The following is a 13,057-nucleotide window of genomic DNA, read 5'->3' as shown; positions in this document are numbered from 1 at the left end:
TTTGGCATCGTCGTGCGTTTAAAAAAAACTTTTTTTCTCCCGAAGCCGTGCAGCTCAGAACACAGGTGAGGTGCGTTTTTTCGTTTCCGTTCGGAAATTTCACTGGTCTAATGTTATGGGGTTCCGTTTTTTGGCTTGAAGTTTGTGAAACCGGGAAAAACCCAGGAAAAATTCATAAGTTAGCAGCTTCGTTGTTTAAGCCGCGGGGTTCAAAATGTAGGAAAAATTAGCGGCTTATAGTCCGAAAAATACGGTAAGTCAATAAAATGATCTCATCACTAATGAGCAGAACTGCTGTGTTACAACTTTTTCTGGAAGGTTGGATATTAGCCTGTATTTGGACAGCTGACAGGGGTCGAGGTCAGGGTTTTTTTTGTTATGGGGGTTGATAACTGCCAGTTACGATTTAGGTAGATATCCAGTGCAAAACCAGTACAGCCTAAAGAGAATACTGAGCAACACAAGAACTTCGAGGATATATTAAACTTGAATTAATATCAGCAGTCTGCTACAATGTGCTCAGGACCACGGGTTGTGTTTAATCACTGCACACATCAACAATGATGGAACTGTAATGAATAGACATTTGGTGTAGAGGATAAGGGTGGGTTCCCTTTTAAGTCTGGTTCCTCTCGAGGAACCAATAAGAACATTTCGGATTATATTACACACCCAATATACCTGGCATTTTTCCTTTTGAATTCAGCGCCGTGAACCAGATGGCGTTAAAACCCCTATGTGTTTGTTGCAGTGTGCGATCTGAAACCTTCGGCTGCATGCGTCGCGTTGAACTTTAGGTCTGTTGTGTGCTGTTGTGAGTTCCAGCGCTTTCTACGTCTGACAGCTTTTCTTTAAACACATCAGAGCGGCGGGAGGCGAAGAAAACAGGGCCACATGTGCAATAAGGCTTCTTATCATTTTAATTAGGAAAGTTGTTGGAGCGTATCGCCTTCCACCATAACAACAGCACACACACACACACACACTCACACACACACACACTCATAATCACTGCCTGCGTGTAACACAAGTCCCATCAGCCTCCTTTCCACTAATCATAGCCGAGTCTCCATCTCACCTCCTGCCCCTCACCACCACCACCACCACCACACACGCAGTGTCAGAACCTCAAAAAAGGCGCCTGACCTGCAGGTTGAAAACTTCCTGTGACCTTTGATTCCTCCACAGAGCCATTATGGATCTTTTTATAGGCTGAACAGCCTCCTAAATGCATGGCCACACACACACACACACACACACACACACACACACACACACACACACACACACACACACACATACATTTAGCCATCTTATCTTTGCCCCCATGTAAAACAGGCTTTCGTTCCCCCATTCCATTTCCATTAGAAGAGAATTAGGAGAGTGTGACTGAATGATGTCATGCCTCGTTTGGGTGTGGTATTGAAATTGGGGGAGGGGGGGGGGGGTGTCACATTCTCTTCTCGCCCATTTCTTTACTTCATCCTCCTTCTTTTTTTTTTTTTTTTTTACACCCTGTCTCAGTTTATAGTTTTTTCTGTCGGTTTGAAGATGCTTCCTTTGTCTTGTATTCTCTCCCTTTTTTTTTCTCTCTTTCTTTCTCATTGTCTCTCTTTCTCACCTCCCTGCTTTCTGTTTTGTTTCATTCTTACTCCATTAGTTCTGTCTAATCTCTCGATTAGGTCTCTCTCTCTCTCTCTCTCTCTCTCTCTCTCTCTCTCTCTCTCTCTCTCTCTCTCTCTCTCTCTCTCTCTCTCTCTTTTAGAGACACATAACCCCAGATATACCAGTCATTCAGAAATAACAACTATAATAATAATATACTATAATTACGGTTGTCAAATTTAAGACGTCAATAACACGTTAACGTTAATTAATTTTAACGCCATTAGTTTTATTAACGCGCGATTAACGCAGCTCGCGTTTCTGTCGGACGTTTTTATAAAAAAATTTCGAAAAAAAAGAAAGTGCCGAAATTAAAACCTTCAATGCAACACACAGTTTTTTTTTTCACCACATCCTTTCTTTACTAAAAACCCACCGGAAAATTCTTTTTAATCATTAAACATTTGTTTTACTGCTGCACCGAGTCTCAAAAGCCGAGGACCAAAATCCGGCAATTAAAATCGTCCGTGTGGAAACATAGCAAAAAGTTCTGTGTCCTGATGGTTTACTTTATTTAAAACACCAAAATTACTTTAAAACATTTACAAGAATATTTTGTCTTCATGCTCTACGTTGAGTTCGGTTTCACTGATAATAAACTTACATTTGCATTAAAACATCAATATTTATACATGTTCATGTTGATAAAAACTTCAAAAGTATTATTTAAAGTTTTAAAACTAATAAAAATATACTGATTGGGGATTATTTGGTTTATTTTGGTGAAGAATTTGGATTAAATGTGGTTCTATTGGGTGCCTTAAGTGAGGAAGTGCAGCTCAGACTGTGGGTGTCGCCCCGTCTCCATGGGCAGACTGAGTCCACTCTCTCCCTCGCTCTCATTTCTTCCCAGAATATCTCTCTCTCTCTCTCTCTCTCTCTCTCTCTCTCTCTCTCTCTCTCTCTCTGACACTATTTTCACCTCTCTGTTCTGTCTCATTTTCTCTCAATTAGTTCTGTCCTTCCCTCTCACTCTCTCTTTCGTCTGTCCTTTTCTCCATCTCTCTTTTCTTCAACTCACTTTCTTTTTCTTCCTGTCTCCATCTGTCCCTGCTTCTCTTTTTCTCTCCTTCATTCGATCTCTCTTTCTATCTCTTGTCTACCTTTTACCCTTTCTACCATTCTGCCTCCTTTCCCCATTTTGCCCATCTTACTCTCTCTATCTTTCTCTTCCTCCATCACCAATTTTTCACCCCTTTTTCCATTTTCTTATCTTCCTATCCAATGCCATGTCTGCTCTGTTTTCTCTTTCTCTGTCGTCCTCCTTCGTGTCTCCCTCGACTCTGCTACTGCCTCTGGTTTTTTTTGTTTGCTTTCTTTTTGCTTGATCTCTCTTTTTACACACACACACACACACACACACACACACACACACACACAGACTCCAACACCCCCCCCCCCCCTCCACGAGCCTATCAGAGAGAAGCAGTGGTGTGTGAAGAAATTCCCAATATCTAAATTTACACACTGTATCAATCTTGTTTAATAGACTGGAAAGCTTATTGCTGCACGCCGAGCGGCGAGAGGGCCGGCCGTGATAAATCGCGTCGGCGCAGCGACAGCCGCCGTGATGTATAATGAAATATTTATGATTTATCCCGGCTAATAAACTGAAATGAAGAGCATGATGTATGGGAACAGATGGGCCCTCTATTGACGCCGGGCTTCTCAGCGGAGAAGGAAGAGGGAACTGGTTGGGGGGGGGGGGGGGGGTATTCAGGAAGAAAAGAAGGAGGGGGAGAGAGAGGGACAGTTTATCGAATATAACCCAGGGGTCTCGCAGAAGATAAAAAGAGATGGAGCAATATAAAGGAGGGGAAGAAATACAGGGTTCACGATACGATATGTTGCGATACTGAGATCTCTTTCATGTTTTAGGATTAAAATGTAATTTTAATGAACACCACCATATGCAAACCTCGGCAAATATATATATATTATTATTTTGTTTTTTTTTGTTTTTTTAAACCAGAACACGCACAAATCCAGATTAATTAGAAAATGTTTTTCGTCTGAAAACGCTCACGTCCCTGTATTGCACGTGTCCAAAATTAACACGTTTCGACCTGCGCCATTTCTGCCTGCCGTTTTTTTAATTATTATTTCCTGGCCCTTAAAAAAACGTCACGGCAATGACTAAAAATGCGTCATGGTTTGCACAGTCCACACTGCGACACACAAAACGCCGTTTTATCCAATTTGAGAGACCGTTTTCAAAAAGCTACGTTTTCGTTGACTGACGATGCCATCGAAATCTTGACATCTAAAACGACCCTGCAAACCCGAACGCCCTTCACCCACTCATACCATGAAACCTGTGCCAGCTATTCCCCGTATCACTCCTCAGTACCAAGTGTTTGTGTTTCTCATTGTACATGTTAATTTCAACATTTTTAAACGTATAAGACTAATATGAAGTGGGATTAATGATGATAAATTGTATTATTAATATTATTAGTAGTATTTGGTTAGTACACGATGCATGATCTGAGCACTAACTATTGTTTTACATCAAAAAATCTAAAAAAAAATCTAAAAAAAAATCTAAAAAAAAAATTACGGTGATACCCGTAATCGTTTTTTTTTTTTTACAGCAGCGCCGCTAGGAAACAGGTGGATAATAACGCTAACGTTAGCGCTGTGCCCTTATGCTAGTACGTCCTGTCGCTGTTTAAGTTCAGAGATAAGAAGACGGCTATCTGTCTCGCAGTCTAAATATAGATATTGAGTTTTTGAGAATCGATACAGTATCGGCAAACAAAATATCGTCATACTCGTGTGTATCGATATTTTCTTACACCCCTACGTTGCCCGTGGTCGATGCCACACAGGTAAAACTCTGAAACGCCACTACCGTGTTACAGAGTCACATGATTTACACTCATGGACTGAAAAACCATAGCTGGGAAAAAGGCCACCAGCTGAGAGAGATAAGAAGGCGTGGCCTATCGGCCTGTCAATCACAGTTTAATAGGCGTGGCCTCGGGACACATTCATATAGTATACATACAATGAATCATTAATTATGTATCATAGCACAAACCCTTAACCACATAGCTGCTCAGTGAGATATATGTGAGCTCCTCCAACACCCAGTGTCTCATCGGGTGTGTCCAATGAAATCAAAGTCAAAGCCTGATATCCTTCGGAAAATCTGATATTCCAGAACATAATTATTTTTTTCGCTGTTTGAAGTGGACACCCATAGGGGGCAGGTCTGATTTTCCAAAGTTCTCACACACACACACACACACACACACACACACACACACACACACACAACACACACAACACACATACTCACACTCCACTATAGCTGGAGCCTGCTGCTTATAATGATCATGATCTCCAGCACCTCTCTATCACTCCATCCCTTTCTTTCCTTTACTCCTGCATCCTTTCATCCTTCTTCCTTTCCCTCTCTTTACTTTCTTCATTGCTCTGTCCCCATGTGAGTCCCCTCATCAGCCTTTGTGTGCCCTTTTCTTACCAGGATTTCAGTTTCAGATTAAAGTAGAAACAAATGCAAAAATCTATATTATGTTTCTGGAGCGATTTCAGTCCGGGCGGTTTCCTTTTTAAAATTGTTCTTGGTGTAAATTTACCAGCAATTCTTCATTTTTTTTTTTCAGCACAGATTTGATTATTATATTTGCATAATTAATATGCGAATGCAGAATTTTCTGTAGGCTGTTCTTCAAATGTCATCTGTTCCTCAAATCCCGAGTTTTGAAAATGAGATAGTTGTAGGTCGATCTGGATAAGAGCATCTGCTAAATTCTGTAAATGTAAAATGGCTTCTTTACTTTCTAAACAGAGCTCTCATAACTTTTGGATACCACCATGTACCTTTAATATTTAATACCTATTATAAGACATGGGCCCTAGGTCCCCTGGTGGTCTAGTGGTTAAGACGCAGCGCTCTCACCGCTGCGACCCGGGTTCGATTCCCGGTCAGGGAACCATCCCCAGCCACTCTAAGTGCCGGTCCCAAGCCCGGATAAATTGGGGAGGGTTGCGTTAGGAAGGGCATCCAGCGTAAAACGTGCCAAATCAAACGTGCGGAGGATCCGCTGTGGCGACCCCTAACGGGAGAAGCCGAAAAGAAAGTTTTTTATAAGACATGGGCCCTAAAGATGATAGCTTGCTCCAGGGGGCGCTGCCATGCCAGCGGTCCGCTCCTAGCTTCCTAACATAATTGGGAAATGCGAAGAAAGAATTTGACTGTTCTGTAATGAACATGTCACAAGAATAAAGCATCTTTCTTTTCTTTTCTTTTCTATCAGGCTCTGGACCTGTTCTAGACTTCCTCTTAGCCTAAACATTTTTTACGTGGAGTTTCTTGACCTTTTTTTTTTTATTATTATTATTATAGTAAGGTGATTTCGATGGGGTGTGTACTGTATGTAAAACAATATCATTTCTCTGGATCCAGACGGATCCTAAGTTTCTTGGGTCTTAGTCACCAGGTTTCCCCAGTCTTGATCCTAGAGGTTTGTGGAGCAGAAGCTTTACATATTTCATTCAGATAGTAAACAGAATTGATTGTGATATAGAGTTTAGGTAGAGAGGTTTCGTGTCTCATGTTTTAAGTCTCATATCATTCTTTCTCTTTCCCACACACACACACACACACACACACACACACACACACACACACACACACACACACACACACACACATATACACACACACACACACACACACACACACACACACACACACACACACACACACGCACACAGAGCAATCCTCTGTACTGTGAAAAGAGAGGAAATAGGTGTTACACTTTCTTTCGTTAGTGTGTGATGGGTTTTCTGCTGCCTGAGTTCCTCTTTTTTTTTTTTTTTTTTAATAACCAACCTTACAATGGTGTGTGTGTGTGTGTGTGTGTGTGTGTGTGTGTGTGTGTGTGTGTGTGTGTGTGTGTGTGTGAGAGAGAATAATTAAGGAGTTTCCAGCTGACCAGCTCTGTATGATCTCGACTGGTTCAGGATTTTCTACAGATCTCATTAAAGTCACCTCAAAAGGATTTCCTTCATATTGATCTCTATAGAAGTATTGGGTGGGTGTGTGTGTGTGTGTGTGTGTGTGTGTGTGTGTGTGTGTGTGTGTGTGTGTGTGTGTGTGTGTGTGTGTTACGTAGGTGTGGGTGTGTGCATATTGACGTTTTGTCTGCTTCAGAAGTATTGGATTGGTACTGTGATTAAAAAGACGATTTCTCAAAATGACTTTGATTGATTAATACATTGTGTGTGTGTGTGTGTGTGTGTGTGTGTGTGTGTGTGTGTGTGTGTGTGTGTGTGTGTGTGTGTGTGTGTGTGTGTGTATCAATATCATGATCTATAGTCACATATTTCAGCTGTAATGTAATTACTGTAATGTAATGTTTTATTGACACACTTGTACATCCTGGTATTTTATTTAAACTTCTTCGTGGTAGTAATAGTATTAGTGGTGTAACTAGTATTAGTAGTGTTACTAGTATTAGTGGTACTAATAGTATTGGTAGTAGTATTAATGGTAAAATTGGTAATAGTAGTAGGTATTAGTACTGGTGGTAGTAGTTGTGTTATTAACATTAGTGTTAGTAGTAGTACTGGTATTGGTGATAGTAGTTGTGGTATTACTTGTGGTAGTAGAATTAGTAGTATTGTAGTAGTATTAGTGGTAATGTTACTAGTATTCATAGTAATACTCGATAGTTTTGGTTGTAGTGGTACTGCAGTAGTAGTGGTTTTAATTATTGTTGTAGTAATATTAGTGGTAGTGGTTCTAGTATTTGTAGTAGTACTGGTATTAATTATTGTACTAGTCACATTGGTAGTAGTAGTTTTATTTGTATTAATTATAATAGTAGTGCAAGTAGTATTGGTAGTACTAGTATTTATTATTTTAGTAGTATGGGTAGTTGTGTTTGCTGTTGTAGTAGTAGTGTTGGTAGTATTAGTAATAAAAGTAGGTACTAGAAGTAGTAGTATTGGTGTTAATGTTACTAGTATTTGTAGAAATAGTATTAGTATTAATAGTGGTACTTGGAGTAGTATTACTGATATTATTGTACTCGTAGTATTAGCAGTAGTAGTACTATTGGTATTAATTATAGTAGTAGTATTGGTAGTAGTAGTCGTAGTATTGGTGGTAGAGATAGTACTGGTTTTATTGGCAATATTAGTATTGGTGGTAGAGATAGTACTGGTTTTATTGGCAGTATTTGTATTGGCGGTAGAGATAGTACTGGTTTTATTGGCAATATTAGTATTGGTGGTAGAGATAGTACTGGTTTTATTGGCAGTATTAGTATTGGTGGTAGAGATAGTACTGGTTTTATTGGCAATATTAGTATTGGTGGTAGAGATAGTACTGGTTATATTGGCAGTATTAGTATTGGTGGTAGAGATAGTACTGGTTTTATTGGCAGTATTAGTATTGGTGGTAGAGATAGTACTGGTTTTATTGGCAGTATTAGTATTGGTGGTAGAGATAGTACTGGTTTTATTGGCAGTATTTGTATTGGCGGTAGAGATAGTACTGGTTTTATTGGCAGTATTTGTATTGGCGGTAGAGATAGTACTGGTTTTATTGGCAGTATTAGTATTGGTAGTAGAGATAGTACTGGTTTTATTGGCAGTATTAGTATTGGTGGTAGAGATAGTACTGGTTTTATTGGCAGTATTAGTATTGGTGTTAGAGATAGTACTGGTTTTATTGGCAGTATTAGTATTGGTGGTAGAGATAGTACTGGTTTTATTGGCAATATTAGTATTGGTGGTAGAGATAGTACTGGTTTTATTGGCAGTATTAGTATTGGTGGTAGAGATAGTACTGGTTTTATTGGCAGTATTTGTATTGGCGGTAGAGATAGTACTGGTTTTATTGGCAGTATTTGTATTGGCGGTAGAGATAGTACTGGTTTTATTGGCAGTATTAGTATTGGTAGTAGAGATAGTACTGGTTTTATTGGCAGTATTAGTATTGGTGGTAGAGATAGTACTGGTTTTATTGGCAGTATTAGTATTGGTGTTAGAGATAGTACTGGTTTTATTGGCAGTATTAGTATTGGTGGTAGAGATAGTACTGGTTTTATTGGCAATATTAGTATTGGTGGTAGAGATAGTACTGGTTTTATTGGCAGTATTAGTATTGGTGGTAGAGATAGTACTGGTTATATTGGCAGTATTTGTATTGGTGGTAGAGATAGTACTGGTTTTATTGGCAATATTAGTATTGGTGGTAGAGATAGTACTGGTTTTATTGGCAGTATTAGTATTGGTGGTAGAGATAGTACTGGTTTTATTGGCAGTATTAGTATTGGTGGTAGAGATAGTACTGGTTTTATTGGCAGTATTTGTATTGGCGGTAGAGATAGTACTGGTTTTATTGGCAGTATTAGTATTGGTAGTAGAGATAGTACTGGTTTTATTGGCAGTATTTGTATTGGCGGTAGGGATAGTACTGGTTTTATTGGCAGTATTAGTATTGGTGGTAGAGATAGTACTGGTTTTATTGGCAGTATTAGTATTGGTGGTAGAGATAGTACTGGTTTTATTGGCAGTATTTGTATTGGTGGTAGAGATAGTACTGGTTTTATTGGCAGTATTTGTATTGGCGGTAGAGATAGTACTGGTTTTATTGGCAGTATTTGTATTGGTGGTAGAGATAGTACTGGTTTTATTGGCAATATTAGTATTGGTGGTAGAGATAGTACTGGTTATATTGGCAGTATTTGTATTGGTGGTAGAGATAGTACTGGTTTTATTGGCAATATTAGTATTGGTGGTAGAGATAGTACTGGTTTTATTGGCAGTATTAGTATTGGTGGTAGAGATAGTACTGGTTTTATTGGCAGTATTTGTATTGGTGGTAGAGATAGTACTGGTTATATTAGCAGTATTAGTATTGGTGGTAGATATAGTACTGGTTTTATTGGCAATATTAGTATTGGTGGTAGAGATAGTACTGGTTTTATTGGCAGTATTAGTATTGGTGGTAGAGATAGTACTGGTTTTATTGGCAGTATTTGTATTGGTGGTAGAGATAGTACTGGTTTTATTGGCAGTATTTGTATTGGTGGTAGAGATAGTACTGGTTTTATTGGCAATATTAGTATTGGTGGTAGAGATAGTACTGGTTTTATTGGCAGTATTAGTATTGGTGGTAGAGATAGTACTGGTTATATTGGCAATATGAGTATTGGTGGTAGAGATAGTACTGGTTTTATTGGCCGTATTAGTATTGGTGGTAGAGATAGTACTGGTTTTATTGGCAGTATTAGTATTGGTGGTAGAGATAGTACTGGTTTTATTGGCAGTATTAGTATTGGTGGTAGAGATAGTACTGGTTATATTGGCAGTATTTGTATTGGTGGTAGAGATAGTACTGGTTTTATTGGCAGTATTTGTATTGGCGGTAGAGATAGTACTGGTTTTATTGGCAGTATTTGTATTGGTGGTAGAGATAGTACTGGTTTTATTGGCAATATTAGTATTGGTGGTAGAGATAGTACTGGTTTTATTGGCAGTATTAGTATTGGTGGTAGAGATAGTACTGGTTTTATTGGCAGTATTTGTATTGGTGGTAGAGATAGTACTGGTTTTATTGGCAATATTAGTATTGGTGGTAGATATAGTACTGGTTTTATTGGCAGTATTAGTATTGGTGGTAGATATAGTACTGGTTTTATTGGCAGTATTAGTATTGGTGGTAGAGATAGTACTGGTTTTATTGGCAGTAGTAGTATTGGTGGTAGAAATAGTACTGGTTTTATTGGCAGTAGTAGTATTGTATTAGTATCATCCAGTTCCTGTAGCTTGTGTTTTGCGTGTATCCTGGACGATGTTAATAAAAAGTATTGTTTCGTTTCAGGAGACACTGCGATCTACAAAGACGGGGTCTACTGGATCATGGGACGAACTTCTGTAGACATCATAAAGAGCGGAGGCTACAAGATCAGTGCTCTGGATGTGGAGCGCCACCTGCTGGCTCACCCTGACATCGACGGTACGAGACTTTGGAAAAATAGCCGCAACGTGATGGAACCATAAACAAAATAAACAGCAAAGTATATAAAGAAGTTAATGACAGAATTAATGAAGGTGTTCAAGCTGGTTCTTTCTGTTGGTTAGATGTGGCTGTAATCGGGGCACCGGACTCCACCTGGGGGCAGAAGGTTGTAGCTGTTGTGCAGATGAAGGATGGGAAGATGATTGATCTTTCTGAGCTGAAAGCCTGGGCCAGGTAACTACTTACTGAACCACATCTTCCAAAGTTTATAAACTAACATCATCTTTCTTATTCATCTCACTTCCCTACTATACACCCGTCCCAAACCCGTGAGTAAGAAGTCTAGTATGTGCTTTCTCCTGGTCACATGAAGCTACACGATACATCAGTTTGAGTTGCTGCTCAGGCCCTCTTCTGCATTCTTTCTAGATTTTCTTTCACTTGGAGGAGATTAGAGCCGATTTTGCTCAGGATTCAAACTCACGAGATTCAATCTCCAAACAATGTAATAATTAAAATAAGATGAAAAGAAAAACTCTCAAAGAAGAAGAGATGCTTGTATCAATACTCTGTGAAGATCTTTATCCAGAGTGATGTTTATCTGCCATGACTGAGTAACAAAACATTGTACGTAACTATTATAATAATTCAGTAGCTGAACTAGCACCATCTACTGGTCAAATCCATATTGCACTAACATTCCACTTTATTTCACCTCAAGTCTGCTGTTTTTTTGGTAATGTTTTCACCCCACTGCAATATATATATATATAATTGATATTACTTTAAGTGGGAATGCATTGGGAGCTCTGCTGAATTCTGGATCAGTTAATTTGGGCAACTTGGCATTCAAAGCTGCCAGGGGCAAAATGCAGTTGAGATGATGATTAGAATGAACAAGCACCTGAGTGATCTGCTGATAGAAGTTCTCCTAAAGTTCTCCTAATAGAAGATTCTGCATTATGAGCGAAGGAGATTTAGTTCCAGATTCAGTCTGAAGTTATCTGAGGGTTTGCTGTGACACAGTTTATCTGAGTACCTTCACCTCTGATCTTCAGTATTATAGCACACAAGTTCTTCTTCTTGAGAAGTTCTTGTAGGCATTTGTTAACTTTTCTTTCTCATGCTCCAAATACTCAATCTCAATCTGTCAGCTGATGAAACACGGCCATGATGAAATGTGTTTATTTCAACGTATAACAGCGCCGAGTTAAAACAGCGTGCGGAGTGTGTTTGGAGTTGTGAGTGTGTGTGTGTGTGTGTGTGCTGAGGTGCGCAAGCTTGCGTCAGTGTGTGGAACGTGTTGAATCATGCAGCAGGCTGACGGTCCCTCCGGGCCACTGCCAAATCGATGTGGATGTTCAAGAACACAGCTTTTTGAGCGAGTACACTTTTTTTCCTCACACACATCCGCAGCTCCTCGTGTGTATCTGAGCAGCTGTGTGCTGGTGGAGTCGGCCAGCCATGAATAAAGAGATGCAACCAAAATGGCTCTCTGCTCACAAACCCTGCATAGGGCAGGAGACACTGGAGATATTCTTCATATAGAGTCCATCATTTCATCACGTAGCGAGGCCTGACTTTTCCCCCCGGCTCTTTCTCCCCTTTTTTCTTTCTTTTCTATTTTTTTTTTTTTTTTTTTTGTAACTTCTGTTTTTACCAATACCATATGATTTTTGTATATATATATATATATATATATATTAGGGAGATTAATGCAGTTTGCATTTCTGTTTGACCTTTTTATTAAAATATAAATAAATAAATATAAGCCGACAAACGTACCACACGTTTATTCACGACGTCCTTTTTTTTACCCAGTTATAAAATTTTTTTTATAAACTACTGAAAAATTGTTTTTAATTGCTAAACATTTGTTTTACTGCTGCGCCGAGACCAAAATTGAGCACCAAAATCCGCCATGATGCACAGATCCGGCAATTAAAACCGTCCGTGTGGAAACAACGGTTCCGTTTGGTGTCCTGATGATTTACGTAATTTAAAACACCATAATTACTTTAAAACATTAAAACACTATACATATATATAGATTTCATATCTTATTTATATACATAATGTAGATAGATAGATAGATAGATAGATAGATAGATAGATAGATAGATAGATAGATAGATAGATAGATAGAGAATAAAAATATATATTTATTTCCTCTATATTTTCTATCGCCCTCTTTATTCCTTTCTTTTTATTTCTCTTTCACTCTCTTTAATATATTTTATTTTTATATGTATTTATATATTATGTATTATATGTATGTATACATATTTCTTCCTCTATCTCTTGTATCTCCTTCTTTCTTTCACTTTCTCTCTCTCTCTCTCTCTCTCTCTCTCTCTCTCTCTCTCTCTCTCTCTCTCTCTCTCTCTC

General features: G+C 38.8%; 1 protein-coding gene across 3 annotated transcripts in view; it reads left to right on the top strand.

The window, feature by feature from the left end:
* acsf3 (acyl-CoA synthetase family member 3) overlaps positions 1 to 13,057 on the top strand; it is a 47,170-nt gene that overhangs the window by 30,372 nt on the left and 3,741 nt on the right. For all 3 annotated transcript variants that reach the window (XM_083550118.1, XM_083550119.1, XM_083550117.1), the window contains exons 8-9: positions 10,532 to 10,666; positions 10,792 to 10,903. In XM_083550118.1, coding sequence (XP_083406244.1) covers positions 10,532 to 10,666; positions 10,792 to 10,903 — 247 coding nt within the window. The remainder of the gene's footprint in view (positions 1 to 10,531; positions 10,667 to 10,791; positions 10,904 to 13,057) is intronic.

This window comes from Silurus aristotelis (assembly GCF_946808225.1).
Source record: "Silurus aristotelis genome assembly, chromosome: 9".
NCBI classification, from domain to species: domain Eukaryota; kingdom Metazoa; phylum Chordata; class Actinopteri; order Siluriformes; family Siluridae; genus Silurus; species Silurus aristotelis.
This window is presented reverse-complemented; position numbering and strand designations above follow the sequence as displayed.